At 39.8% G+C, this 27713-nt stretch overlaps 1 protein-coding gene across 2 annotated transcripts in view; it reads left to right on the top strand.

Annotated features, from left to right (window-relative positions):
• Positions 1-14590, top strand: part of LOC142564414 (twisted gastrulation protein homolog 1-A-like) — a 53649-nt gene extending 39059 nt beyond the window's left edge. For both annotated transcript variants that reach the window (XM_075675410.1, XM_075675417.1), the window contains exons 2-5: positions 334-547; positions 3672-3869; positions 9447-9654; positions 12571-14590. In XM_075675410.1, coding sequence (XP_075531525.1) covers positions 340-547; positions 3672-3869; positions 9447-9654; positions 12571-12769 — 813 coding nt within the window. In that variant the 5' untranslated portion in view covers positions 334-339 and the 3' untranslated portion in view covers positions 12770-14590. The remainder of the gene's footprint in view (positions 1-333; positions 548-3671; positions 3870-9446; positions 9655-12570) is intronic.
• The last annotated feature ends 13123 nt before the right edge of the window (positions 14591-27713 follow it).

The raw sequence follows: 27713 nt of genomic DNA, 5'->3' as shown, positions 1-27713 counted from the left end.
CTCACCCGATTTATGGTGTTGCCTCCACCTGCAAGAAGGCACGAGTAACAGGTCAACAAAAGTGAAACAGATGTCTGCTGGTTCTGTGCTTCTGATGAAGTCCACTTCATTTTTTTTTTCCTGCACTGTCTTTCTTGTCTGTCACATCATGGAGCCTTTGGCCTTTGATGTTTTGAGCCACCTTGGCACAGTGCAGGATAACCTCCTTTGATGCCTCTTGTGTCATCTTATGTGCTGCAATGTTTTCCAGTGTAGCAGTACACATAATTACTTATTGTGCCGACTTCATTTGGTTTGTAACTGCAGCTACAGCCCACCTTTTGTGCATTGCAGAGCAAAATGTTGAAGCAGGTGCTGCTGCCTTTGGCAGTGGCCGTGGCGTGTGCCTTGAGCCTGAGCCTGGCCTGCAATGAAGCCATTTGTGCATCCATAGTGAGCAAGTGCATGTTGACACAATCATGCAAGTGTGACAAACTGAACGTCACCTGCAGCAGAGACTGTTTCTACTGCCTTGACTATCTCTACACTGAATGCTGCTCTTGTGTAGGTGAGTTCAATATGCTCCACATACATATGTGGTTTTTGTTATCTTCTACAGCTTCTACACTCAGTATAATCTATATCAAGTATACGTCAGTCAAACACTTTTTAGTATGCATTCAATCTTTCAATATGCATGCAATTCAATGTTTTAAGGAAGTGCTTCCTAAACTGTGTGTCTCACTTGGTGTTGTGGCAGACTCAACAGGACTGGGGGGAGGGGGGAGGGTGCATAGCAAAGCAGTTTGAGAATTCCAAAAACAAGCACGAAGACCATTTCACAGAAGCTATGGAGGAAGAGCAGAGTTGACAGCTGTCTGCACACACATATATGCACGTTTCTTTTTATTTCCATTGACCATAGTCACTGGCAGTGGATAGGAACATGTGTGCACTTATTTTATAACAAACCTAACCTAACCTAATTAAGCTGAAACTAACTGCAGCAGCACAAACACTACATCTTTAGTTTGGGGGACTGTGTACAACAATTTGCAACACTCGTTCCTGCTGGAATCAATTTTTTCAGTCATCTCTAGTCCAGTGGATTTACTCCAGTCATATTAACATACAAGTGTAACTTCAGCAAAAATGTTATTGCGTGTATTGTCAAAATATGAAAAAAAAGGGGGTGGAGGAATGAGGGGTTTGAAATTAAGATGTTGTAGGGTAGCAGAGTTTCGGAAGCACTGGTATAAGTCCTTTACTTCTTTTATGCCATCATTTCCAGTGCCATTGGCTCATTTTTAGTGTCATGAATACCATTAGGGAAGTGAATCTAACAAACACAGCAAAGTAATTTGAAATGTTTTTTTTTTGAAATAGAGAAAGAAAACGACCATTGCTTAAACTGCAATGCTTTTAAAATTGTAAACATATTTTGTGCAGAATATTTGCTTTTTTGAAAGTTTTGTTTATTGTGTAATAAGCATGCTTGTCAACTGCTGTTGAATCAGAAGCCAAATTTTTTGTTGCAGACTTTTTTGTAACAGCAAAACTGTAACAACCAATTTTGTCCAGCATGTGAAAAAACAGCTCTCTCAGAAAAAAAGAACGATTAAAAAGCTTTCATTACACACACATAACAAAAACTTATAAATATGCGGTTCAGCAAAAACATGAGCAGTGATAGTACACATACATATGCCAAATGTTTTGTCAAAGCTTTGTGAACCAAAGATGTAAAGGAACACTGAAGAGGAATATTAGGTCAAGCTGTATTAGCAAATTATGCTTGCACAATAACGAAATGGCCACTCTTACCATGATGGGGGGGGGGGGGTACTTGATGAAATAGTAAATACGTAAAAATAAAAGACCGGTAGTGATGCTACCCTGAAGTTCCTGCACCATACCGCTGCGACATCATGGATTTGAACAGCGCCTGCTCAGGTCTAGTTAATTTATTGGTAAAAGAGTACATTGTAGCCTAAAGAAAGAAAAGGCTCAATTTAGCAAGCTTCGAGCCCTTTTTCCCAAGCCAAAACACACCTAATACGAGAAAATACACAGATCTGTGACATTACACTGACATACTGGCACTGAGGTTTCTACATGAAATTTAAAAAAGGGAAGTTTCACCTTCATTTTTCTCAGTAATAATCAATATCTTTCTGTCAAATGAATGAAAAGGATGATATAAAAGAATACCAATCGAAAGTGATTTAGTGTTAGCAATTAGGGTCCCTTTAAGCTTTCATGTTATGATCTTTACTTATGTGGCCTTACTTAAATGCGTACCTATCAACTTTTGCGATTTTATTATGAAATACTAAATCACTGTGGAGCTTTCTTTTACAATTCTTGTGTTAACAAGAATAATTCTATAATTCTTCATTTGCATTCAACTTAAGGCAAAAACTGATTTCAAAAGAATGCAAACACATTCACGGACTGATTTTTCGCAGCCTGATTTTTCTAACCCCTTCAATTTATTCGTACCTTCCCAAGACAGCACCACCCGCTCAAGTAATGGCAACGAAAGTTTTGAATGCTATGATGTGATCAGTTTATAAATATTTCCATTTGTTTGTGGTGCAGATCATTAAAGCTGAGACTATTGACTAGAGTGCCTGTCCACAACAACCTTGGGGAGGAATTTTCTAGAATTTTTAAACATATAGTTAATATCTTGAGTAACAAAACAATTTTTAGTATTTTTCACAAATATTAAATTTTTTTTTGGCTTTGACTGTTGTACTTTTAAGATTTGAAGGTTGGCAAGTATGTTATTATGTTAGTATGTTATTTGAGGCTGGGGCATTGGCACTTTGTGCAGTTTTCTGTGCTCTTGTCCATTATGGCAGTGGTGCAACTGACCTTCAAAGAAGGCTTTTGTGAAACGAAGTATTGCAATACATTGAAACGTAATCACTGTAAAGAACACCTTGTGACTACAACACTAAGCATGTGCCCTGCATATTAAGTAATATGTCAGAAAAACTTTTTAACTACACTGCTGAAACTCTGTTTCAGAAGTGACATGCAGAAAGGTCTTCAACCTCTTCTTCCCTTGATTATTTTATTGTTTTTGCAAGGAATGGGGGGGGGGAGGAAGTACTGCCACGATTCACTTCTATAACAAGTGCATGTACATTGTCAGAAGCACTAATAAGTGCATTTGACATATAGGTTAATCTTTTTCAAGTGTACCAAAACATGTGATCGTAAGATATTTTAATTTTTTGTAATTCCTTTTGAAAACTCTGTGTTCAAAGAAACCAAAGGCAAGTGTATTCGAGTAAGCCCTATAAAATACACCATTTATGCCCTAATGCTATGGCATCTGCTTTAAAGGTAGCCGTAGTGAAGTGCCCCAGACTGGTTTCAGCCAATGGATGGTCTTTAATGTTTGCCAAAATCTCAGTACACAGGCACACCCACAGAAATATTGCTGCTATAGACAGGAATTCCACACAACCAGGGGCTGCAGCCCCTTTGCCTCCCCCTCCCCCATATTCTGTGCTGTGTGCAACACCATAAATGACTGAGCTACTCAAACACTGCAGTGCCCATATTAGGTAATGTTACTTGTAGCTAAGAAAGATGACATAAAACTCAACTGTAGTCAGTCTATAAGACATGTGAAGGTATGTTTATTGATGTGCATGTTCTTTTTTTTTTTCTCACAGAGATGTGCCCGCGACAAAATGAAACCATCTCTCTAAGTCATAAGTCCAACATAGAGGATCTGCCGGACCCGACGCATGGGTTATTTGCCCTTCTTACTGAGGAAGCTGACCGCTCCTTGAGATGGCGGTCCTACACATTTCCTGTACATGTGGCATTGTACAGCCCTGTGCATGACAAAGATATCAAGCTGAAAGCTGGTAAGTGATGTTTCTTCAAAACAATGGCTGCATGTATTGGTTTGAAAATTTTTTTTTTTAAATTGGCATCATGATTTCAAAAGTAGTACGGTTAACCCTGCTTACAACAAACTGCCTTAGTGGCACAAAGAGTCTTACAATAAATACAGTGTTAATTGTATTTGCCCTTATAACGACTGTGGAGGCAGTCAGCCTGTTTCAGGATCAACATTTGAAGCACAGAAATAACGACCATGGTGATCTATTGCCAGAAACATGTTATTGAGGTCTGCTTAAGTAGCACCTACCCAATAATCTTTCTTATGATCCAAGAAGCTATGCAGATGCTTGCCATACAAAGCCTAGCGCTGTCACTGTGTCACAGTGTGCTCATTTAATCAAAATAGTTCACTCTATCCCATGCTTCATCTGCCACTTGTTTAAGTTAAATTGACACTAAAGAGAAACCGTGAATTGGTTTAAATGATAAATTGTTCTTGAAGACCCTTAGTTTAATTGATTTTGTGGCAATACTGTATTTTTCCTGACTATAGTCCACACCCGGTGTATAATCTGCAAGGGCCAATTTGGGCTTAAAATAAAATGTTTTTCGTAGGTAGTCTGCACCAGCTGTATAGTCTGCAGGGAGCACTTCAACTGAAATTAGGTTTTCTGAGCCTGGCTGTAACCCGTAAAGAGTAGTTAAGCAAACATTTTTATTGTCATAAAGTAATAGTTAATGATTAATAGTTGCTCTGTGATGTTAATTGACCCAAAGCCCACCCCTCATGTAATACCCCTCTATTAGGGGCTTTCGAGGTGTTCGAAGTAAATAAATAGTCTGGGTCCTTTATTGTGCTGCATATAGTAGTTAATTCTAAAAACTGTCAAAATCACTCGTCAGCACTAAAGATAGAGAGTCGCGAGGTGGTGGAGTAGCTATCGCCATTAAAAATAATATTGTGTTCACACTATTGGATGGCATTAATAACCATAAAAGTATATGGTGCAAACTTAAATTCCTGGGCAAAAGTATACTTCTAGGGGGCGTGTATCGACCCCCAAATGCTTCACTGGAATATTTGGAAGCCATGCACCTTGCAGATAATACGAATTCCCAGTCGAACATTATAATAACAGGAGACTTTAATCTGCCGGTGATAAACTGGTCTAATTTTTCTAACGATGGCAAAGATTCTAAAAGTGCTCATGCATTGCTCACGACTACATTCAACTTTTGTTTACACCGACTAGTTTCCAACGATACCAGGGTCAATAGATCATCATGTTCACTCCTTGATTTAGCACTTGTTAGCAGCTCACTTCAAGGTTGTACCGTTAGTGTTGAAGACGGCATATCTGATCATAAGCTGCTTGCTCTGTCATGTCCAGTTGCAGGGACACATTCTTTTACTAAGCCTTCAGATACTTTCGTTACATTACACACACATTACACACACAGATTACACACACGCTGACAATATCGCTGTTTTAGACTATTTGGAATCAGGCTTTGCTAATTTCAAGAAAATCAGTGATGTTTTAATAAAATGTGGTCATACTTTAGAGAAAGTCTTCTCTTTTGTGAGCAAGAGTATGTCCCATTAAAAAAGAAATGCACTAATAGGGAATACCCATGATTCATGCAAGAAATGATTAATTTAAAATGTAAAATTAAGCGACGACGTAAACGTGGCAGTACAAATGACCTTTCAAGCCTTATTTTTAACCTGCGGGAGCAAACAAGATCGGCGAAAGAACATTTTTTTTCAGTCACTTTGCAGTCATTTATGAACAAAGAACCCCAAAAATTCTGGCGCTATCTATCAAAGGATAAACAGTGTATATCAGAGATAAAAGTTTTGGGTGAAAGTATTGCTGACTCGACTGTCATTTCTAACAAATTTAATGCATTTTTCGCAATCCTTGCTCACGCGGACAGTTTAGCATGCACTGTTACCGTCATATGTTTATGGTAAACCTATGCCTGAAGTAGAGATAACTGAGGACGGTGTTCTTGGCCTTTTGCATAGGCTAGATGTGAAGAAATCACCTGGTCTTGACCAACTATCCACTACCTTTTTGAGTAGATATGCTGTATGGGTGGCCAAATATTTACATCACATTTTCGTTATATCTTTAAGCACTGCAGTAATTCCTGATGATTGGCGCTCGGCAAAAATCGTTCTGGTGCATAAATCCGGCTCTCCTCTTGAAATTAACAACTACAGGCCCGTGTCTTTAACTAGTAGCTGTTGTAAATTATTTGAACACATTATCTTTAAGGCCATTATTGCTTACTTAGAAAATAATAACTTGCTTTATCCCCAACAGCATGGCTTTAGATCTGGTTTATCTACTGTAACCCAACTAGCTGAAATAACTGATGAATTAATTGGTACACTCAATATAAAAGGCCAAACAGGCGCTATTTGTTTTTTATTTTTCAAAAGCGTTTGATGTCGTTCCTCATAAAGATTTACTAACAAAACTAAAGGCAATCGGCATTGAACAGAAAGTAGTGGCATGGATTGAATCTTACTTAAGAGATAGAAAGTAGCATGTTGCTATAAATGGGAGTGTTTTCGAAGATTTGGATGTGTACTCGGGTGTTCCACAGGACTCGGTCCTCGGGCCTCTCCCTTTCTTGGTATATATTAATGATATTCATCTTTGTGTCGAACCACCAATCCAGATTAAACTATTTGCAGACTGTGTTGTATACACAGCCATAAATAACTGAGATGACCAAATTAAATTGAACAATTCCTTACACTCCATTGATGCATGGTGTGCAAGGTGGGGCTTAAGAATAAAGACTTCTAAAACAGCTTCCATTACGTTTAGCAACAAAAAGAAGCCCCTTGACTTTACTTACTCTTTAGGTAACGTTACCATCACCAGAACTGACAAAGTTAAATATTTAGGCATCACACTTACCAGTAACTTATATTGGGAACTGCATGTTGAAAATGTCTGTCGGGGTGCACTACAGAAATTGTCATTTTTGAAAAGGAAACTGCGTAATACATCTCCTGCAGTAAAACTAAGTGCATACAAGGTGCTAATACGACCAAAATTGGGGTATACATCAGTTATTTGGACCCCTTGCCAACAATACTTGATTAATGAAATCGAAAGAGTACAGAATTTAGCTTTGCATTTTATTTATTCTCTTTACTCCTGTCACTCTAGTGTCGGCAACTTACGTAATAGGGCCAAAATATCTAGATTAACATTTATTTACCAACTTTATCACGAGAACTTTAAAGGGACACTAAAGCGAAACAATAAATCAGTTTAGACTAATGAAGCATTGTTTGAGAATCCTGCAGGCAGTCATTTCAAAAAAATTGTTTGATTATTAGATGAGAAAATGAAGGTCCAAGTATCAGTATTTGAATTTCGCGCCGAAACCCTAGCACCGGTACGTCAGCGTGACGTCAGGGATTCCAAAGTATGTTTTCGCATTTGGGCCGCGTTGGCTGAATAAAGGTTCCCGAAGCCTGCCATGTTTAATATTTGGTTCCTTTAGAACACAATGTAGTCAATCTGTACTGCTATATATATTTAGTAGGCCCTAGAAGATGCCATCAAAATCCAAGACGTCACAGCCCCCAGGTGCGGGAACTTAAGTAGGCGTCGCCACCCGTATTTCGTTCTTGTGCTTTTTCTGGCTTACCAAATGTCTTATCGTTGCAAGAGTGGTGTTTTTGGTGTTGTAGAATGGTGATTTACTGGTTAACGGTGATTAGTTGGTTTGTTTGAACTCTCCTTGTGAACAGCATCTGTCACATGCATTTATACTTTAAGAGAGAGAACTTTCAAAACTTGCTTGTTTGCTTACAGGCTACTGTAAGTCTTCTTAAGTTTGCCTGTTTGCACAGGCTACTCGCATCATAATGCGAGTAGCCTGTGCTTTTATAATCTTGTGCGACCCAGGACATGGGTGACAGTTGCTTACCACAGGACAAGAAAGGCATTCTTACTACACTCTTTCATTACCACCTCTAAGACATGGGCGGTTCTGTAATGCATGCAAATTTTAATTGCAATAGGACAGAAATTTGAGCCGATTGCTGACTATTGTTATGAGTGAACACAACTAGGATTGTGGTTTATTATGTGTATGTACACAGAAAATGACAAAATGCCTCATACCTTGGCTCTAGGTTGCTGTTACACAGGCAAATGTAATTGTAGCATAGCTTGATGTCATTAATGGTTTACTGAGTTTCAACATCTCATGTGGCCACAGAGTGCATGTTTTTGTTCTGAATGTTTTTTGTTCTAAAGCGTTGCTACACGAGACTAAACAAATGTATAACAAAAACTGTAAATTATGCTTTTTTTGGCATATTTGCAACTTAACACAAATTATAAATCATAACACAAAGCAAGTATACTGAACCAAGTAAACCAATTTTCCAGTTATTAAATATCCTTCCTTTCGACCTTTTGCGGTCTTTAAGGATAGCGGTGTGTGTAAACAACATAGTAAAATATAACCAACCTTTCAATGCCTCCCCATTTCACTCTCCTTCTCGACTCACGAGAAACCTCACACATAGTAACTTTAATCTGCTACCGAATAATAACATCTACAGTGAAAGATTGGTGCAGTTTTCAAGAGCCAAGGTTTGGAATGCTTTACCCCCGGAAATAAAACAGTCCCACGAAACAAATAAAGCATTAAGGGCATACGTTATGAGCCTTATTTGATCTGTGACAGTCGTTTGCTGTTTGTGTTTGTTGTACCGTGTTGTTCATTAGAGATCTTTATTAATTCTGCTGTAAAATGCATATTATTTTATTTTCTCCTCATTTTATGCTGTACTTTGGTCTTTCACCGTGATTTTGGGCTTTTCATTTTACACAAGTGCTGTGTCATTGCCATCGTGTATTTTTTGTTTCTGAACCCAACACTAGCCTCTGGCTATGGGTTCAGTCAGTGTTTTGATAATTTGTATGGCAAGAGTAGCAATAAAATGAAAATGAAATGAAATGAACTTAAATTAAGCTTCAGGTGGCTGAAAAGTGTACATGTCGCACTGGAGTTATAAATAATGTCATAAAGGAGCTCAAGTCCTCAGCCATTTAGTTCCATTTACCCTTGTGGTGTGGGTGTCATTAACTCTTTCCTTAGCTTCTGCTAAGTTTTATTATGCGTAATTAGACAATGAATACATGTGGCTACCACAGTCTAGGGCTGCTTTTTACATATTTGGGACAGGTAAATCTTGTGCCGATAGCAAGTGTAAAAAAAAATGAACCCTCATTTTTGCTAAAGCAACCCATACAGAGCTATTTTTGTATTTGTGACAAATGTGTGCCAAGCTATAAACCAGAACTTTGCTGGTTGTCTAAATTGCAGTGATTTGTAACTTTGCCCCTGCATCTTTCTAGGGGATAGAATGTACAATAAAATTCATAAATATTTAATTCTTGAATGTGAGGTATTTTTGTTATTACTGGCAGCAAAGTATCTTCGATGAAAAAAAGGAACTTTTAAAGTTCGAACTAAGCATTGCAGCAAGCTTGTCAGCAGTTGCACTTGTGGTAAGTGTCTTGATTTGCATTTTTTAAATTTTCTTACAGTGGTGTCAAATGGGAATACATCAGAAGTAGTTGAAGAGGAGGATGTGCAAGTGAACTGCACTGTAGCATTCATGTCACAATGCATGTCGCTGAACAAGTGCAGAGAGTCGTGCCTCTCCATGGGAGCTTCAAGCTACAGGTGGTTTCATGATGGTTGCTGCCAATGTGTTGGCAGCATGTGCATCAATTATGGGATTAATGAAAGCAGGTTAGTGCTATTTCTCTGGGTTGAAGGCAGCAGGTGATGCCACATTGTGTGCATCCATGACACTCATGAATAGCTTCGTAATGTATGTAGAGGTTGTTATCATCATTGCCGCAAGGTGTGAAGCGGTGCCCTCCGTCTTATGTGCATACCATATTTACTGGATTCTCACGTGCCCTCAATTGTAATGCGCACCCATTTTCCGTGACCAAAAGAAAAAAAAAAACGCTCTTGATTGTAACATGCACCCGTTTGCCATGACCTAAAGAAAGAAAAGTCCTTTACAGTACCATGCACCTCATTCTTTCATATAGAAATACAACTTTCTCTCGTTTGGAAAAAACAAACATTTACTCCCAATGCACTAAAGTTGCGATAAATCTCACGTGCGCACAAGCAAACATGAACACGTCTCACTCAGTGACCGCGAAAACTCTTTATCAAAACGCTGGAGCAAGGAAGTGCGGTAGCAGGAGCGAGGGATTTTACCTTTGTACGGCCTCTCGCTTCAACATGAACTAAGCGATGAGAACACAGTGCGGTGTGCCTAGATGCACAGACTCTTGTCTCCGTCACAGATCGCTTTCAAAGATAGTGGCCGTGCGGCTGCGTCGTACATAGCAGCCACCGGTGTAGAACCCCTCTCCTGTTTACGCCAGTGCCACACGCAAGCTTCGGGAACTCCGAACGCCCGTGATGCGGCCCGATTTCCGTCCATCTCCACGCACGTGATCACTTTTAATTGCGGCATCGTGATGAACTCGGCATGTTTTTGCAGTCACCACTTCCATGCTGACAGAGCAAACGCAGAGAACGGGAAGATGGACAGTGTACTAACCTAAGCTGAAGGAAGCATTGCCTAAGCACACGTACTGCAGCACATGGGGGAAGCTACGGCAGCTAGGCTCGAACCGCGTACGAGGTGGCTATTTTGAAATGCCAGTGGCAATATGGTAATGCAGATTTAGGGTCGTACTCTATTCTAACACGCTCGCAATTTTTGGACCCGTTTTATCGGAAAGAAAGTGAGCATTAGATTCGACTAAATGCGCTATGTCTTGTTGAGAAGTAAAGAGACATAGTTTGTTCCTGGCAGCCACTGTGGTCGTATCTGAGTTGTCCCTGTTGTCTTGGTGTGCTCGGCCTGTTCGCTACCAAACCCCATGACGTAGAGCAGTAACAAAAATACGCAGCCTGCAGCATGATGAATTACCATCATGTGCTATCTCCACCGAAAGAAGAGAAGTGCCATGGCAGTGGAAGAGAAAATTACTGAAAGCAGCATTACGCTTAATGACTTTACACAAAAAGCTGCGACAGGCTATGAGGAACTTCATATTGGATGACTTTCAATTTTCACCATCTTGGCTTTGACTTTTAATATGCACTGGAACCTCGCTGCATGGGTGTTTCTTCAATCTGATGGTGCGGGAATGCCGACCGTTCTGACCAGGAATTGAGCTTGCGATCATGTGTACAGCAGCACAATGCTTAGTGGCCACGCTATCGTAGTGTGTAGCACAATGTGTTGCACTGTCAAGCTTACGCATCCCTTCTTGTTTTTGGCCTGCATGTCCAACATTAGTGCTTCTGAAAATAAATACTTAAGCTGATAGTTCTAGCATCATGGGTATGCATGCCCGTGATTAATGCTTCTGCAATTGCTTAATTTTGGAAGCTGTTGAATTCCAGCACTAATAAAGTGGACCAAGCGTCTGGCCACCATTTCATAGTTGCGTCATGTGTGCTTCTCTGCAAATCTGCCTAATGTTGCTGGCACAGATGTAAGCCGCCATATACTGACAAGGTTTGGAGTCTTTGGTGATGTTTGTCCAAATTGCTCCTTCATTTTAATTTTAAGGATTCAGTTCATGCCACAATATACAGAATGTGGGTTTCTGGATGTTCTGCAGTAATATTAAAATGTGCCATATGTGTCATGAGTTTAGAGGTCACTCAAGATGAGACCACAACAGTCACAGAGCCACGCAAGGATAAAGAAAATAAAAACTGTCCCAAATTTCTATACACCTAGAGTGTCACCAAAGACTTAATATTAGTACATAAACATTTAATGGTGACCTGCTGAATGACCATTAAATAAAGATTTGACAGGCAGGAAGATGCAAATAAGTTGGTACCATGCCCGTATACTCAAAGAGGCTGGTTTTGAGCACTCTAGGGAAAAAAAATTTGTGTGTACAGCCATTTGGCTTGAAAACATCAGACACATCTTTGAATTTCAAGCATTGTTCAGCTTTCTGTCGACAGGTCTGGGGGACACAATTTCTCATTAAAATGGTACTGCTTGCAGCTGCATTATCAGTTAAGCTGCTTCATCGCACTGGTGCAAGTTCCTTAATAATTTTTAGAAGTCAGCCAATTAATTATGTTGATTGAAACCTTACTTCCACCACATTTCTTACTTCTTCAGACTCATAAAAAGCATATAGCTGCAGAAAAGATTAGGAATCTTTAATTTTTAGTGATTCTTGTCAGACCTACAGAATGTGGCTTCCATGTGAAAGCTAATTACAGGAACATCAAATATGAAAGCATCAACTACTTCATGTCTAGCAGGCTTGAAAAGCACTTATCCAACCACTTGAAAATAATGCCTGGTGCAAAACATTGTGAAAAGCAGTGAAATAATTAAACCTACTACATACAACGATATAGTACTGACGCCGAGAAAAAAAAAAACTAGTGCTGCGCTTGTTACTCAAACTTGCAGCACTATTCCAATTAGAAGTATTTCAACCTGTATGCAACACAATTTAAATGTTTTAACTTTCATCAGTGCTTTTGCTGTTGATGCAGTATTGTGTACACAGCGCCTGAAAGGATTAATACACAAAGGTCACGTATATGCATACGAGATTCACTAGCATCTGACACAGTGTCTTTTTTGTCTGAAAGGTGCCTCCAGTGTCCTTACTCAAAGGAGCTGATGGACTTCGATGATGAGCAAGATGAAGAGGTACCCATTGAGGATCCTGACAGGCACACTTACCAACATGTTGACTACAGTGACAATTCTTACAGTGCCAAGGAGAAGGCAGACAATAGAAACAATGTGGTAGACACCTCTGCTGCCGATAATGCAAACTCTACGTGAGGACAGCACCACCATGCCATCTGCACATTGCTGGTGCAATATAACTGTGCCGGGAGTGCGTGCCAATGGTGCCCGGGATCCTGTAGTCAGTGTACATAGACTGCCAAGTGTCTCTTTCAGGTTGCCAGCCTATGCAAGCAAGCCTGCAGCAATTTTGGGCCACTCACAAACACTCGGACTGCATCTCTACAAGGACAGTGCACGCGTAGTAGCCTAATATATTGAACCTAGGGACCAATTGTGTGTTGTACAGCAGACGCATTCACTGAACACAGTGGAATGCATTCTCCTACAAACAGCCCAACTGATGCAAGTGGACTGGAAAAATGCCGTCTTCAGTACTTTGGCAATGTTCGTAAAGACTCAAAACCGATTGTCTGTGCAACGCTTTGAGCATTGCCAGCTGGTGCAGTTTTCACAAGTCAACCGATGCCTTATGGCTGTTCCCATTGGCATCGCTAGGCTTCGTCTGCATGTTCCAAGTACAATACTTCAATGTGTGTGTGTGTGTGTAAGTGTGCATGTGTATTGATCTGTGTGTGTGAAAGTGTATGTGAAGTGTGCGTATGTGTGTGTATATGTGAATGTTTAGCTGTAATGGCTGTTGTTGTGCTACATCTCTGCTACCTGCAGGCAGGGGGGAACAAGGCTTTTTATATGCTGTGACATTGTTATATTTATTTAGGAGAAAGACAGTCTGGACAGGCAGTGGTAACACGTACCTGTGAAACTTGCCACCTTGCTGCCAAAAAATGGGCCTCATTTGCAGACATTACTGCAGAGCAGTGTGCTTGAGGGTCCTCTGTGACAGTCTTTGGGCAGAATAGATGTTCCAGTGACTCATGACCATTAATCATCTTTCACCGCCATGCAGCAGATTAGGTAGTCACACTCAGGGGGCATCAATCAGTACCATATTCTCACCTAACAACTTCAGAAACTGAAGGCATGTTTATCTGTTGTCTTACAATAGATTCAATGCAGCATGAACGCCTCATTATTTGGAACTATGCAGAGCTGTGTCACTTTATTTCACATGTACAAAACACAGATTCATAATTTGTGCTGAGTGTGCTTTGTAAGCAGTATTCCGAATGTTTTTTTTCCCCAGAATTGTCACAAAGTTCTGCATGAAAGAAATTGAAGCCCTGGTTGGTCATGTAAAAATATGCTTGTCATACCTCGCAGTTCTTGTGCCAGCTTGTGATGTTCTCCCACATGAGTCTCCACTGTCACATGCCATAAGCCCCAAACAAACGTGTCTGAATGTGCATGAAATATACTATGCTTGCATTCTTAGAGCACCAGCCAGCATTTCACAAATGTTTCTTGCATTTTAGAATGGCACTCTAATGCAATCTTAACAGCAGCAGCACTTGTGGTAGCCTGTTTTTATGAGCTTTAGATATTTCATGCTTCAATTAGGTGCTGTGGTAATGTTTAAAAATACAAAAACATAAAGATAAGTAAAAAACAATTATGCCATCATTGGTTTTATTGGCTACTATTGTGGTACAAGCACACTAGTCCTAAAAGTTGCAGTACTGATGGAGTTGCTTTCATTCCATCTTTGCATTTTATACGTTGAAACCCAGCAAATTTTGCTTTTGTGCGTTGTTTCTGTTCTGCAAAACAGTTATTTTGTAAATTTTGATCTCCATTAACGATAACCCTCATGTTCCTTCATAATTTGTTTCACTAATATACTAGATACAAAAAAGGAGACAGCACATACGTGCCAACAAAATTGTTTTTACTCAGTGCAAGCAGTGTAGATTTTGTTATATGATGTGTAATAAAATTCTTGCATAATGAGCAAAACTGGCCTCTATTTATCATACCAGAGTTCTTGTATCACTGACAAAGGCCATTTCACAAGAACATCCAGACTGAGTGACTATTCACTTTGCAAATGCATTCAAAATGTAATGCACTATGCCACTACTTCAATAAGAATGCAAGTAGGGGAACTGCATGCATACAGTTAGTATAAGTGACTCGCAGTAAGGGAACAACACATGAAAGCTGCATCGTCACTGGTACATCCGCTGTTATGCTTGTATTGGTTGGTTCTTCTTACGTGCATGGACATTTATTATAAGTTTCATTTAATTAAAACAAGTTTGGACTTGCTCCTAACATGAACGACTTTAAGTGTTGCTCAACATTATTCAAACATCAATAGCCCTATTTAGAGAGTTTCATAGCCAATGACTAAGTGAACTAATCTTACAATAATTGTTTTTAATAGTTTTATAAAAAGACCGAGAAACTGCATTGCAAGTCCTGAGTATGAACAAGGTGGGCATATTTACTAGTTATAGGCTCTAGAGAAAATTTCAAAGCCAAACCAAATTTGATGGAAGCTGCCAACCAGTATGAAAAGCAACAATACACTATACAATTTTGTCTGAAACAGAATTCACAGATTTTCGTAATTCTCAATACTTTATTTTGGGCAACTAAGGTGCCTTTCACAAGCCTGCCAGAGATCACAACAATAACTATGATAACAAAAAAAAGGAACCTGCTTAACCAAGAAAATTAGTTTCCTTCACTGCTCAATAACACAAAATAGTTGCTACACAATATACTGATGATGTGCCAATTGAAAAGAAAAACAAAGCTAAAATATTAAACCGTTACAATGAATACTGTATACATTAACAATGCATCAGAACAGATCCCAATAAAAAGCTTGCAGTAATACTGCATGGAAAGCAACAAATTTCTGTGTTTAACACTAATTTCTTGACAAGTGAATTTTGCACTCACTGTCAATTTTATGAACAAATTGCTAATTTGCTAAAACTCTAATTAAAGTAGGAAGTATAGTGCAGGTGCTGCACAGCAATTTGATACTTGTTTGAGCACTTTAATGTGGCTGGTTTCTTTTTTTTTTTTTTACTATAGCTGCACTTGTATTTAGGTACTCAACTTCACTAATTCACAGCATACTGCAATCAACTGCACATCACTGCCACCACATTCTTGGCACAACCATTGATCAATTGAAGAACCAAGCATTCATGAAAAAGAGCCTATTCTTTCGACAACAGTACAAAAATAAATATTTATTTGTCATGTTCATATCAAGCAAGTGGTTTATTCTAGGACTTTCTGACCAGACTAACAGGGACAATGCACAGAAAGCAGCACACAGAAATATGAAAGAAATGACGCAGTATGACTGTCTCAAGAGAGCATGTTACTATAAATGTGAGACTCGTGCTAATTAGGATACATGTGTAGTGGGTTTTTCACACACCTAGCAGCATAAAAATGGCAGAAAAAAAGCAGTGCCTTGTACTACTTAATGCTGCACCTGTACAAGGAATGGGATTGAGGAAGTAGCATACAACAAAATTTCCCAATGAGAAAGTAAAGATAAGCAGCATAATATAAAAAACAACTATAGCTAGTGTAAGCAATTTTTTTTTCTGGAGTTACATAACAAGAGGAAATTAACACTTGCTGTTATCACTATCACACGTTGAAACTTTCATAGTGACATGACAGACTGACAGCACAACAATATGGCCCATGATAGTCACGTCAATTAGAAGTGAAGTGGTTCAGACTAAAATAAGTAACGCATCTGAACCGATATTTATGTTTCATGGAGACTATATATCTTAAGTTTCACAATTCTAACAGTTGTTATGTGGAACAAACATCTTTTCTGAAACATCAACAAATGTGAGCATACTAAGTGCCATACTTTATTGCATAAATGTAGCTAATTTAACAAGGTAGGATAAATATTAGGCATGCATTAATTTAAATTCAGTAACATAATGCTAGCAGTCTTAACAGTAATGAGAACATTGCTCTCTAGTGTACTAACAGAGTAATACATGCAGCAACAAAGTAGACAACTCAAGAATTGCCGCACAAAAGAATGAAGTCAGGACAACAAGAAGTGAAAAGTAACCTTTGAAGCTGCTTATTTCAGCATATCCTTTTTCAGCCCAAGTGGATATTTACTTATGGGTCTATGGGTCACATTTTAGAATGGTCAGGAAACCAATTAACCAGGTGGAAGGTTTAATGGTACGAAAACACAGTCACTACGCTGCATCAGGTAATCGCACAGCAACTTGATTGCAATATTCGTAGAACAGCATGTTCACTATGCACACAGTGCAGACACTCACAAGAATTCACACATAAGCTGAACAACCAAGCACATATGGAAGTAAATAACACTCTTGGAGGATCTAAAATTTCCAGAAGGGACCCAACCCTCAAGATGTAAAATGTGGCCAAAGAAATCAATTTCTGGCAGCTTGAAAGTCAATTTTTCTGCAGCAAAGTGCAAGGTTTCAATGAACTCTCAAAGTGATGTTGCTGGTCTCTCAATACAAATAATGCCAGTTATTATGCACAGCCAGTTCTCATTACACCTCCAGAGTACCGATAAAGCAATGTGATGCCAAGTGAACCAAAGCAATTCTCACTAAATTCCACAGTGCTGTTTATGCCCTCGTGTCAATGTGTAATACACTTGTTTTGCAAGGTCAGACATGACTGGTGGCAGATGCATTATTCGTGCTCCACGAGCACCTCGTTAAAAGTAGCATTTGAAGCCATGCATTAAAGTTTATCATGTACAGTAGCTCTCATTTGGACGTATATTGCCATTCACTATTAGAGAGACAACTAATTAATATTCAAGCCAATATAACACATTATGTGGACACCTGTTAAAGAAGGATTATTCTGCAGTTAATGGAGAAAGTTGGGCTAGTTTGAAACTTGACATTACTGGTTATTTCCAGTGTTTTTACTAAGAACAACACAACAGGACAGGAGGAACACTAGTCTTCAAATGTTGTACGAAAGAAATAATGAAAACGCTGACCAAAAAGGATAGGTTAAAAAACTTTTAAGATGTTTCAACTTCCATACGGAAGCTGAAATGTCTTAAGAGGAAGCTTTAGCTCGGGCCGAACTCCGACGCGGCCTATTCAAATACATGTAAAACGCAAAAACGTTTTTATGAGATAACCCCTGGACCGATTTTGATGAAATTTGTCGAATTTGAAAGAGAAAGTTAAATTCTAGTGACTGTTGGAAGCGGAATTTCGATTTAGGGCTTGAATTTTCTTAAAACGATTTTCAAATATTTGACCGTTTGAAAAAAATAGAAGCACGAAGTTTATAAATTCATAGCTCTGCATTAAGAACCGATATCGCGGTTCTGTAAACGGCATCCATTAGATCATTCAAAGCGGACAAATTCAATATGTCATTTTACATCTTACGTGAATTTGTTACGTTGGTTACAACGGTTTTGCAAAAGTTGTATTTCTCTATGATTAAATTTTTTTTTATATTCATGTTTAACATATCAATTTTGTCCGCTTTAGATGTACTATTAGATTCAATTCACAGAATCATATTATCATTTTTAGTGGTTAAGTTACAGAGTTGTAAAGTTGATAGTTTCGTTTTTTGAAAATTTTTGATTTTTGCCAATTTTTAATAAAAAATTTACAATCTAACTCAAAAATTCGAAACCAACAGTCACTAGATTTTAAGTTTGTCTTTTAAATGCAAGAAACCTCGTCAAATTTGGTGCAGTGGTTGCCGAGAAAAACGAATTCTCCTTTTACATGTATTTAGATAGGAGCACTTGAGCTAAAGCTTCCTCTTAAAAGCTTTTCTAACCTATCCTCTTAGGTCGATGTTTTCACTATTTTTTTAATTCAAAATGCTTTCTCCTGACCAGACGAGATGTTGGCAAACCATCTATTCCCCTAGTCTTCAAATGATTTTACTTAGAAAAAATACAGAGCACGTGGAACCGATAAAAGTGTCCTCAGAGCATATACCTGGCACCTCTACCTGCCAGATATGAAGTGACGCGCGCCTATTTCTTATACGTAATGTGAAGCATGACAGAAACCAAATGCTTTACTTGACAGTGTGATAGATAGGGTGTTGAAACTGTTGTTTCAAGTAGCATTATCAGCTCTATGTAGTGGCGCTTGGAGAGATGAAGGAAGCAGATAGAGGAGTGCACGTCCCCTTTCGCATGTGCATGGAAGAGAGAGAAGCTGAAGGCGAGCTGAAATGCCGTCTCTCTTATACAAAGGCTTTGACCGTCCCCTACGATGAAGCCTGCTTTCTCTATTGAGAAGACTTTCACATTTACAGGGTGCTCACATTAATTAACATATTTCAATTTTATACTTCCAGAAAACATGTGTGCCTTCAAACAAAGGTGTGCACTGGCAACTCTTACAATAACATGCAAGATGTCTTAATCTCGCTGGTATCGCTCTAAAGTGTGGCATCACTCTCGATTGCGACCTTCAGTAAGTCATGCAATAGCAATGAGAGTCAGACGAGTAAGTACATTGCCTAAGGGAGGTGGGCTTCCCGCAGAAAATTGCTGTCTTCAATTTGGGGAGCCGGTGTCAAAGAGATCCAGTTGGGTGGGTGGAACAACAGTGCGCCCACTTGGCCAGAGAAGTGCTCAGTTGTTATATGCCCTAGGTTCACCAGCAGTCTCACCACCTAAATGATGGCAGGTAAATGTGGTGTTCCTATTGTACTTTCAGCATTGCAAAAAGTTGCACAAATATGCTGATCGGTCAATGAAAGAAAAGAAAAATAAGTTGTGTGCTAAAAGAAACAATTAGTACATGCTTCATTACATGCCAGAGAGGGTTATTTTACAGCATACCCGTATCGTATGGCAAGTGTTATATTAACTAAACTGCCAGGTGTGTTAATGATAGGCTGAAGGAGCACCATGTGCAGGTGCAGGCATTAGCAAGGTCAGGAAATCTTGCAAATCACCACAAAAAAATTCAATCCACACCTTTGAAGGCACACATGCTCTGGGGATGTACAAGAGTAAAAAATACCATTACACAAGGCATATTGCATCAAAAAAAAAAAAAGCTCATAGCTGCGCGAGCACTACAGTCCGTCTATCCTACAGTCAAAGAATTAGATTCTCTCCATTAGTGGCTACCTCTTATCCATACATGGTGAGTAGTGACAGGAACACATTCTGTGAAGTTCACTTTAGAGTCATTCAGGTTTTCTGGATATCAGCACCTTTCCTCCTCTTTCTCTGTATGCGTGATCTTGCAATGTAAACCCAAGTTTATGTAAACACTGCATATACCACTAGAAAAGGGTCAAATGCTATTCAAAAGATCCTTCATTCTTAGATAATATACCTCGTTTTTTAACCTACCTTTGTCGACAACTGATGATACTACAGCTTAAAGGGCCCAATGATGCAAGTATTCACACCATATTTTTGTGTGGCAATGTAACATAGTTTGAAACTTTCGCCATTCTTAAGAGTTTCTTTTTTTTTTTTTTACTGTTTTTGAGAGTGTCACTCCAGCCTCTTTAGCAGAAACACTATGCTCCTTTAATGTTAACTAGAAACTGCCCAATGAGTAATCGAGTATGCCAAATATGCAGAATGTGGTGCACTAGATATTTTGGTGCTGTAATGACATCACTATTAAACTTCACTCCCTTTAACAGTTACTGCTTGCTCTTGAAGCTCCAAGTGCAAGTAGCTGCATGATCCTTCAATATGCACTTGATGCTGGAATGTCTGGCATGAAAGGCAAGTAGTGACTTTGTTACCTGAACCTGCCTTGAAGGCCATGATTAGCGCCATCCTGTGCAATGAACATGTTCTTTGGCCAACTTTTGTGGTTTGTTTCATTCAGTCTATCCAAACTGGAGTGGTGGCTGGCTGGTGCAAGTAGGTGACCTTCCATAGACTTCTTGCAAAATTTGTTGCATTATAGAAAACTGCTTGTACTAGGAAAGAGTTCAATTCAAGTAGGGCTGTTACAAGTAGGGTTGGCTGCAGAGGACGCTTTATATTAATGGCTTTGCACAGATTACACACTTAGAGTATTGGCATTGGCCTGTGTTACTTCCTCGAGAGCATTTTCCGTAGTATTTTGTTCTGTTGTTATTGCAGCTCCAGCTTTGCTCTTGCAAGCAAATAACTTAGGCAGCTACTGAGAGAACTGGTGGAAAAATTAGCAGTGTCTGTTAAGATGTCTGAAGTAGTGTACATTTGAACATGTGTACATGAAACAGGAATGAGATTGCAAGAGTTTGATTCACAGACAATTCCATGCTTAAAAATATTATCACAATAGGCTTTCAGAGAAAGTGTTCATGATAATTTGTGCACAGGGCCGATGGCACATACAAAAACCTGTGTCAGAAGGTGAGCAAGATCTCTATAAATCATAATGAACACCACATGCAGAGATCAGGCATGTCTACTGACCAGAACAAGGTGCATGCAGTCACATGGCACATCAGCTAATGCTTTAAGCAGAGTACCTACCTCGTCTCTCCTTCTTCCTCTCCCAGACTGTTCTCCAGACTTTATCAATGCATTTGGAATCTTCTTGTGGCTAGAACTGTGGAAAGACCTACTTGCTACAAACACAAACAGGGCAGGTTGTCTTATCCACACTAATTTTCAGTTTACGTTACTGGGATAATTCATTATTTTTGAAAGCACCAGCTGAAGTCAAACTAATGCCACTTTTTCATGCATCTTCTTTCTTCAGAACAGAAATCCTTTCACAGATGCCTGCCATTTTCTGTACATTAGCAAGTTTGGTTTTCACTGAAGTATTTGGTTTTTCTGTGCCAGAGGGAAAAAGCTAATGGCTAACAGAGAGTAATTGTGGGGCAGAAAGCACAGCTGCTAAGAGGATATTGCAACATGGTAGAAAGTGTTCGGAAAGCCTGCAGGCCAGGTTTTGTGCACGAAAAGCAGTACTGTGTGTGCATAAGGATAGACAGTTGGGCGAGTTGGTATGGTAACATGGTCTTGGCTTGTAGCGCGAAGTGAACACGGACACAGAAAGGAGCAGACAGGACGAGTGCTCGTCCTGTCTGCTCCTTTCTGTGTCCGTGTTCACTTCGCGCTACAAGCCAAGACCATGTTCTGTGTGTGCATTCCTGGCCCTACATTACTGTTGACTGAAAGCATCTAGGGCTGCTAGGTAGAACAGATTTGCCCTGGGGCAAAAAAAGTCCGTAGCATGTGAGTACCACACAGAACATGTACAGCGACAGCTGAGGGCTCCTCACGTATTGACACTGGGTGCCCTAAAGAGAATGTGCAACAAGTGTCGCACAGAATCGCTGCACCATTTGGAGAGATCCTTAGCAAACAGGTAATGCAAAATGATAGTTCACAATTGCAGACATCCTTCCTTCATTGACACTCAGGAGTTGCTCTGCATGAACGATTAACCACATGTATTGGCTAATGGTTGATGTAGCACATAGCCTTTAAGTGTTCAGCTGAATGACTCCACAGTGATTGAATGTCCATCATGTGGAAGGCATATGCAAAGATACACTCCTTACAAACAGTGGATGTTCTCCTCTAGGTACTACATATACAAACCAACGTGAACATGCAGGGTATGTCAAGAAATGTCTTCAAAATTATTTAAATAAAAGAAAGAGTCCACAAGTAATCGCCTCTGCATCACTTTTACGCCAGAGTCATACATATTGAAATGACTAAAGAAAGTAATTAGATAAACAGTTATATAACATAGACTAAATTTACAACTGAAAGAGTCACATGATAAACCCTAATGCAAGACCTGAAGCCAGTCATCTGAAGAATTCATAACTGCTTCCAGACTTGCAAAAAGCTGATGCTGCAAACGTCTGCAAAGTAATGAATTCCAGCTAATTTCTGCCCAAAAACTTAAACTTAAAAAGCCGAAGAGTGCAACCATCATACCCTTAACAAATGTCCATGAGTGATGTGATTGCTTCCCCACCTGCTGACATGAGCATGAGTGAATGTCTTCATTAACTTGCAATCTCCTTTGTGTCATGCTCAAACCAAAAGTGAGGTGGAAGTATTCACATAACTCATGGGACTAGGTGACGTTGCGCTCTTCCACATTTCAGTTTTCTCTGTGAAATTGGGTGGAATTCACAACGCTGCAGGAATTAGCAGCATGAGCTTTCTGTAAGTATGGAATTGCTATTAAAATCTTTGCACAACAGGCTTCAAGTCTCACTTGAAAGTGCTTTTCTATAACTCTTCTGTTAAAATATTAATTGACTATAAGTACTTCTGTGTCTAAGGCAAGTAGACTAAGTAGACTTGTGTCTACTTATATTATTATTGCTTCAGTGTATGCCACAGTGGCAAACGCAAATTCAAGAAAATCGCCTAATTATCTCATCTTCCTTATACTTAAGTATTTTCAGATGCATGTTCTTAAACAACCTGCATATGTATTGTGGTGTGCCTGCCATGCTGCACTGATGTGGCTTTACGAAAACGTATGCAATGTCTTATGATAGATGTGGACAACTCTAGAAATATTCTAGTCATTTATGATCTAATATCAGCTATCATTGTAAAATTATGGTGGACAGTCACGCAAGGCATGGCAACTGGAGTGGTATAGTCAAATTGAGCTATAAGAAAGCCGCACCCGACACAAAAATAACTTCATTAATTATTTTTTTAAAAAAAGCTTACTATCGGGCCAGAAACATTTTAGATTTACTTCCCATTATCAGAGCTCATTATATTGAGGTATGACGCACTCAGTGTAATTTCCCGGTATGCAAAATGTCAATACTGGGCTCGTGCCTTTGCTTGTGCAAAAAAAGTTGATGTTACAATTAATGCGAAGCAGTAACACAGTATCTGGCACAATATTATGCGCCATAAGTCTTGCACAGTTTTGTGCAGTATCAGTTGGAATAAACATCTACAGAGGTGTGCGAGCAATCTCCTTTCGAGAAGAACAAGACTTCAATCAGTGGTGCCTATAGTCCAGAGTTGTCTTTCTTTCCCTGGTGGTGGACAAGTGCAGAGACATGACTCTTCCTTCCTACTCTTTCCTATCTTGCCTTTCATTTCATTTATATTCTTTCACATCAGCACTGGTTTATGGATAAGCTGCAGAGCAGGTAACCAGCCAATCATTTTAATAAGCAGTAAAGACGTTAAGCACAACAGTGCCCAGGTGCAGTATTCCTTGCTCCAGCATTGGCGGAGTGGCTGAGAGGTATCTCGTTCTCCTTGAAGTCGTAAATGAAGGCATTGAGGCATATGGAGACGTGCGCTTCCAAAATGAGTGCGGAACAAGTGTCAACAGGTTTCTTGACTTGCTAGTGCTGTACCTGCACTCCACGGTGGTCCAGTTCACAGGGAAGATGTTCCTCCAAAACTAAGGAGTGTCCACTGGCTCATGCCTTGCACCTGTATTGAGTGATTTGTTGCTAGCACACTATGACCATGACATCGAAAGGAACCTCTCAACGGTCCACACCAAGAAGGTGCTCAGGTACGTCGACGAATACCTCATCTTCATTGAGGCGACTGAAGACAATCTCACTTCGGTGGTAAAGTTTACAAAAGCTTTGTACATAATATGAATGGTCTCACGCTCACGAAGTAGCTACCGGAGGACAACACCTTGCGCTTCCTCGACTTTCTCCTATTGTTCAAGAAAGAACATGCATGCTGGAGGTATGCACCCGCTCAGCAAAAAGCCTCTTGCCTTTTTCGTCGTCTCACTCCAGATTAGTGAAGAGGGAAATCGCAAAAGCCGTCTTCCGTAATGCACTGCAACGATTGTGCATACACGTGATTGAAATAGCCTGTGAAGGCTAGGTACAGCTGCTTTTGCAAGCTGCTTTTCCAAGCATCCTCCTGGTACAGCTAGCGGAAGACATGTCAGCGAAAATGGACCAAAGAAAGAAGAAATGCAAAACCGAGATCAATACTTCGAAGATGGCTGTCATTCCCTATGTGCATGGGGTGTCCCACAGATTTAAAAAGGCTGCAGGAAGGGCGGATGTTTCGGTTCTTTTTTCAGCCCCAGGAAAGCTGAACACCTAAAGCAGAAGGGTCAACCAAGATAACCCTCACAAAAAGGTTGTGACAAGAAGCATCAAGAGCCCCTCACCAGCTGCATCACAGGAGTCGTTTATGAAATACCCTAGAAGTGCGGGCACGCCTACATAGGACAAACAAGACGCTGTCTCAATGATCGCCTCCGGGAGCATGCCAACAACATAAAGCAAAATTACAGCAGAAATCTTACTCTGCATTGCAGATTGTGTATATGCATCCCCTATTTTAGAAAAGTCACTGTCATCCAAAAGCATGCTGACCAGCGCACGCGTGAAATTATCGAAGCAATTATCATCACCCAACGTGGTTCTTCATGCATCAGTTGACCATCTATCCAGTTGTTAGAAAGGAAATTGCGTATCTGCAAATTTAACTGATCTCCACCCACCTGCAATCTCAAGTCATGCTTTTCATGTTTTCATGCCATTTATGTTTTTACTATTACTTCTCTGCCTATATATTCTGCATTCGCGCAATAAACATACTTGACGACATACCTAACGCTTTTCTTAATCGGTACGCTGAATGGTCCGCGAAATACCTGTTCATAATATTTAACGTAAGTTTAAACGAAGGGGATCTGCCTAACGACTGGAAAGTCGCCAAAGTAGTCCCAGTCCACAAAAAGGGAGACAAGCTTAATGTAGAAAATTACAGACCTATCTCCCTACTCTGCACCGCTTCTAAAGTTATGGAACACTTTATTTCTAAGCATTTAAGTTCCTTTTTAGAAAATAATGACTTCTTTAGTGAGAGTCAGCATGGATTCAGGCGTGGCTTTTCTACCACTACGCAGTTACTTCATATGACCAACGAAATACTGGCAATCTTGGATCAAGGTGGGCAGGTAGACATCCTTTTTTTAGATTTCGAGAAAGCCTTCGATCGGGTTTCACACAGAAAAATGATGATACAGCTAAACAGCATCATACGCAACGAACAAATTTTGCGTTGGCTTGATTCGTACTTGACGCATCGAAAACAATTTGTCAGCATAGGTGCTTCGAATTCATCGCTCGCCTCTGTACTTTTGGGCGTTCCACAGGGCTCGGTTTTAGGGCCACTTCTTTTTCTTATCTACCTAAATGACCTGGCTTGCAAATTTTCCGTGCGGTGCCGCTTTTTTGCGGACGATTGTATTGTTTACTCGAGCATACAATCTGTGGATGACCAATCTAGCTTAACTGACTATCTAATAGCAATACACGACTGGTGTATCCAGTGGCATATGACCCTAAACATCTCGAAATGCCCGCACATGGTTATTACACGTAAAAAAAATCCGCTAATTTGCACTTACACGGTAAATAATATGGACATTAAACAGGTAGAGGAATTCACATACCTTGGAATTACAATTGATTCCAAGATGAGCTATACCGCTCACGTTAGGTATGTTTCTGCGGCAGCAATGAAAAAGTTATGGTTATTAAAGCACCGTTTAAAAAACTGCACTAGTGCTACCAAATTAACCGCATATAAGGCAATTATTAGGCCAACACTCGAGTATGCCGATATAGTCTGGGACCCTCACACAAAGGCTGGTACAGACATTATCGAAAGAGTACAAAAAAAAGCTCTTAGATTTATCTACAATGCTTACAATTGGCGCATTTCAGTCACCTCTTTAAGGTTGCGATCTGGGCTCCAGACACTAGAAACTCGTCGCAAAATGCACCGTCTACAAGCAATGTATAACATAGTTAACAACCACACTAAAATGAGATTTGACAACTACATGCAATTTAATAAATCGCGACTGACCAGAGGTAAGCACAATTAAACAATACTATTGCCGCGCGCTAGAACAAACGCATATCTTTATTCCTTCCTGCCCAAGACAATTCGCGAATGGAATGCTCTTCCGCAAAGCGTGGTCCACTCAGCCACTCCAGATTCCTTCTTATCTGCAGTACAGACGTGCTTGTAATGTCATGCATTCACTGTACCCTTGCTTGTTACATATTCTGATGACTCATTAATTACGCCATTGCTATTGGCAGCAATGTGACGGCATCATCGTATTTCTTTTGTGTATTTGCATGTGTTTACTTTGCCTATTAGGCTGTTTTTTTACTTTTTAAATTTTTTTTATCCCCTTGAGGAAAAAGTTCGAAATCACGTGATGTTTGTACCACTCCTGCCTGGGCTTCCAAATGGAAGCCTGCAGTATTCTGAAATAAATAAATAAAAATAAATAAATAAAATTGTGAGTCAGCATCTGTGTCATGTGCCTATTTGCTGTGTCCTGTTATTCGTGCTGTTCGCTAAAGAATGTGTTCATACCAACAAGCCCGGCTAGCCACTATTCTGAAGTATCTCAACTTTGTGCTTGGAAGGCAGCCACTTCTCTCATGTCGGCGCATGATGGCTCTGCAGTCACATAATTGTGGAACGCCCATGGATCCATTTCCATCGCTCTAGGCGTGTTCGGCTGAGGCACTCTGCCTATGGCTCGGACAAAGAGCTGCTCCAGGTCTGGCTGCTCCGAAACTGAGCCTTGAAGTGACCAGCCGAAGATAACATAGGATTCTAACGATGAGCATAGGCAGACATCAAAAAGAGTAGGGGAGTGAGCTCATAACAGTTATGTTTGTAAAAACACGCTACTTGCATAACTGCAATGGATCTGGTTGTCAAATTTTCGCAGAACTTTTACAATTTTTTTCTTGGCTTTCAATTACTGATAGTTTGGACACACCACTTCATCTATGTTTAAGTATAGGCTAGCGAACATCAAAAGTTGAAATTTTGAAGCATGCACTGTTGTGCTTTATAGCACGATATCAGGCGTGCAGTCATGGCCCATGCATGCCATCAATACTAAACATTGTATGACAGCTCTTGCTGTGAAAGGGTCAATGATTCATGAGGCCATGCATTGAGGCCTTACAAACACCTTTTACAGCATAGCAATTTTCTGTTCACAACTGTGCTGTCTGTGGCATTAATGCTATATTCATCAATGTCTTCAATCATTAGTTTTTTACCACTGGCACAGAGTCAAGAACGGAGGCCTTGGGAAAC

The sequence above is a fragment of the Dermacentor variabilis genome, chromosome 1, assembly GCF_050947875.1.
Source record: "Dermacentor variabilis isolate Ectoservices chromosome 1, ASM5094787v1, whole genome shotgun sequence".
Classification (NCBI taxonomy): Eukaryota; Metazoa; Arthropoda; class Arachnida; order Ixodida; family Ixodidae; genus Dermacentor; species Dermacentor variabilis.
The sequence above is the reverse complement of the archived record's forward strand: the minus strand, read 5'-3'. Positions and strand labels throughout refer to the sequence as shown.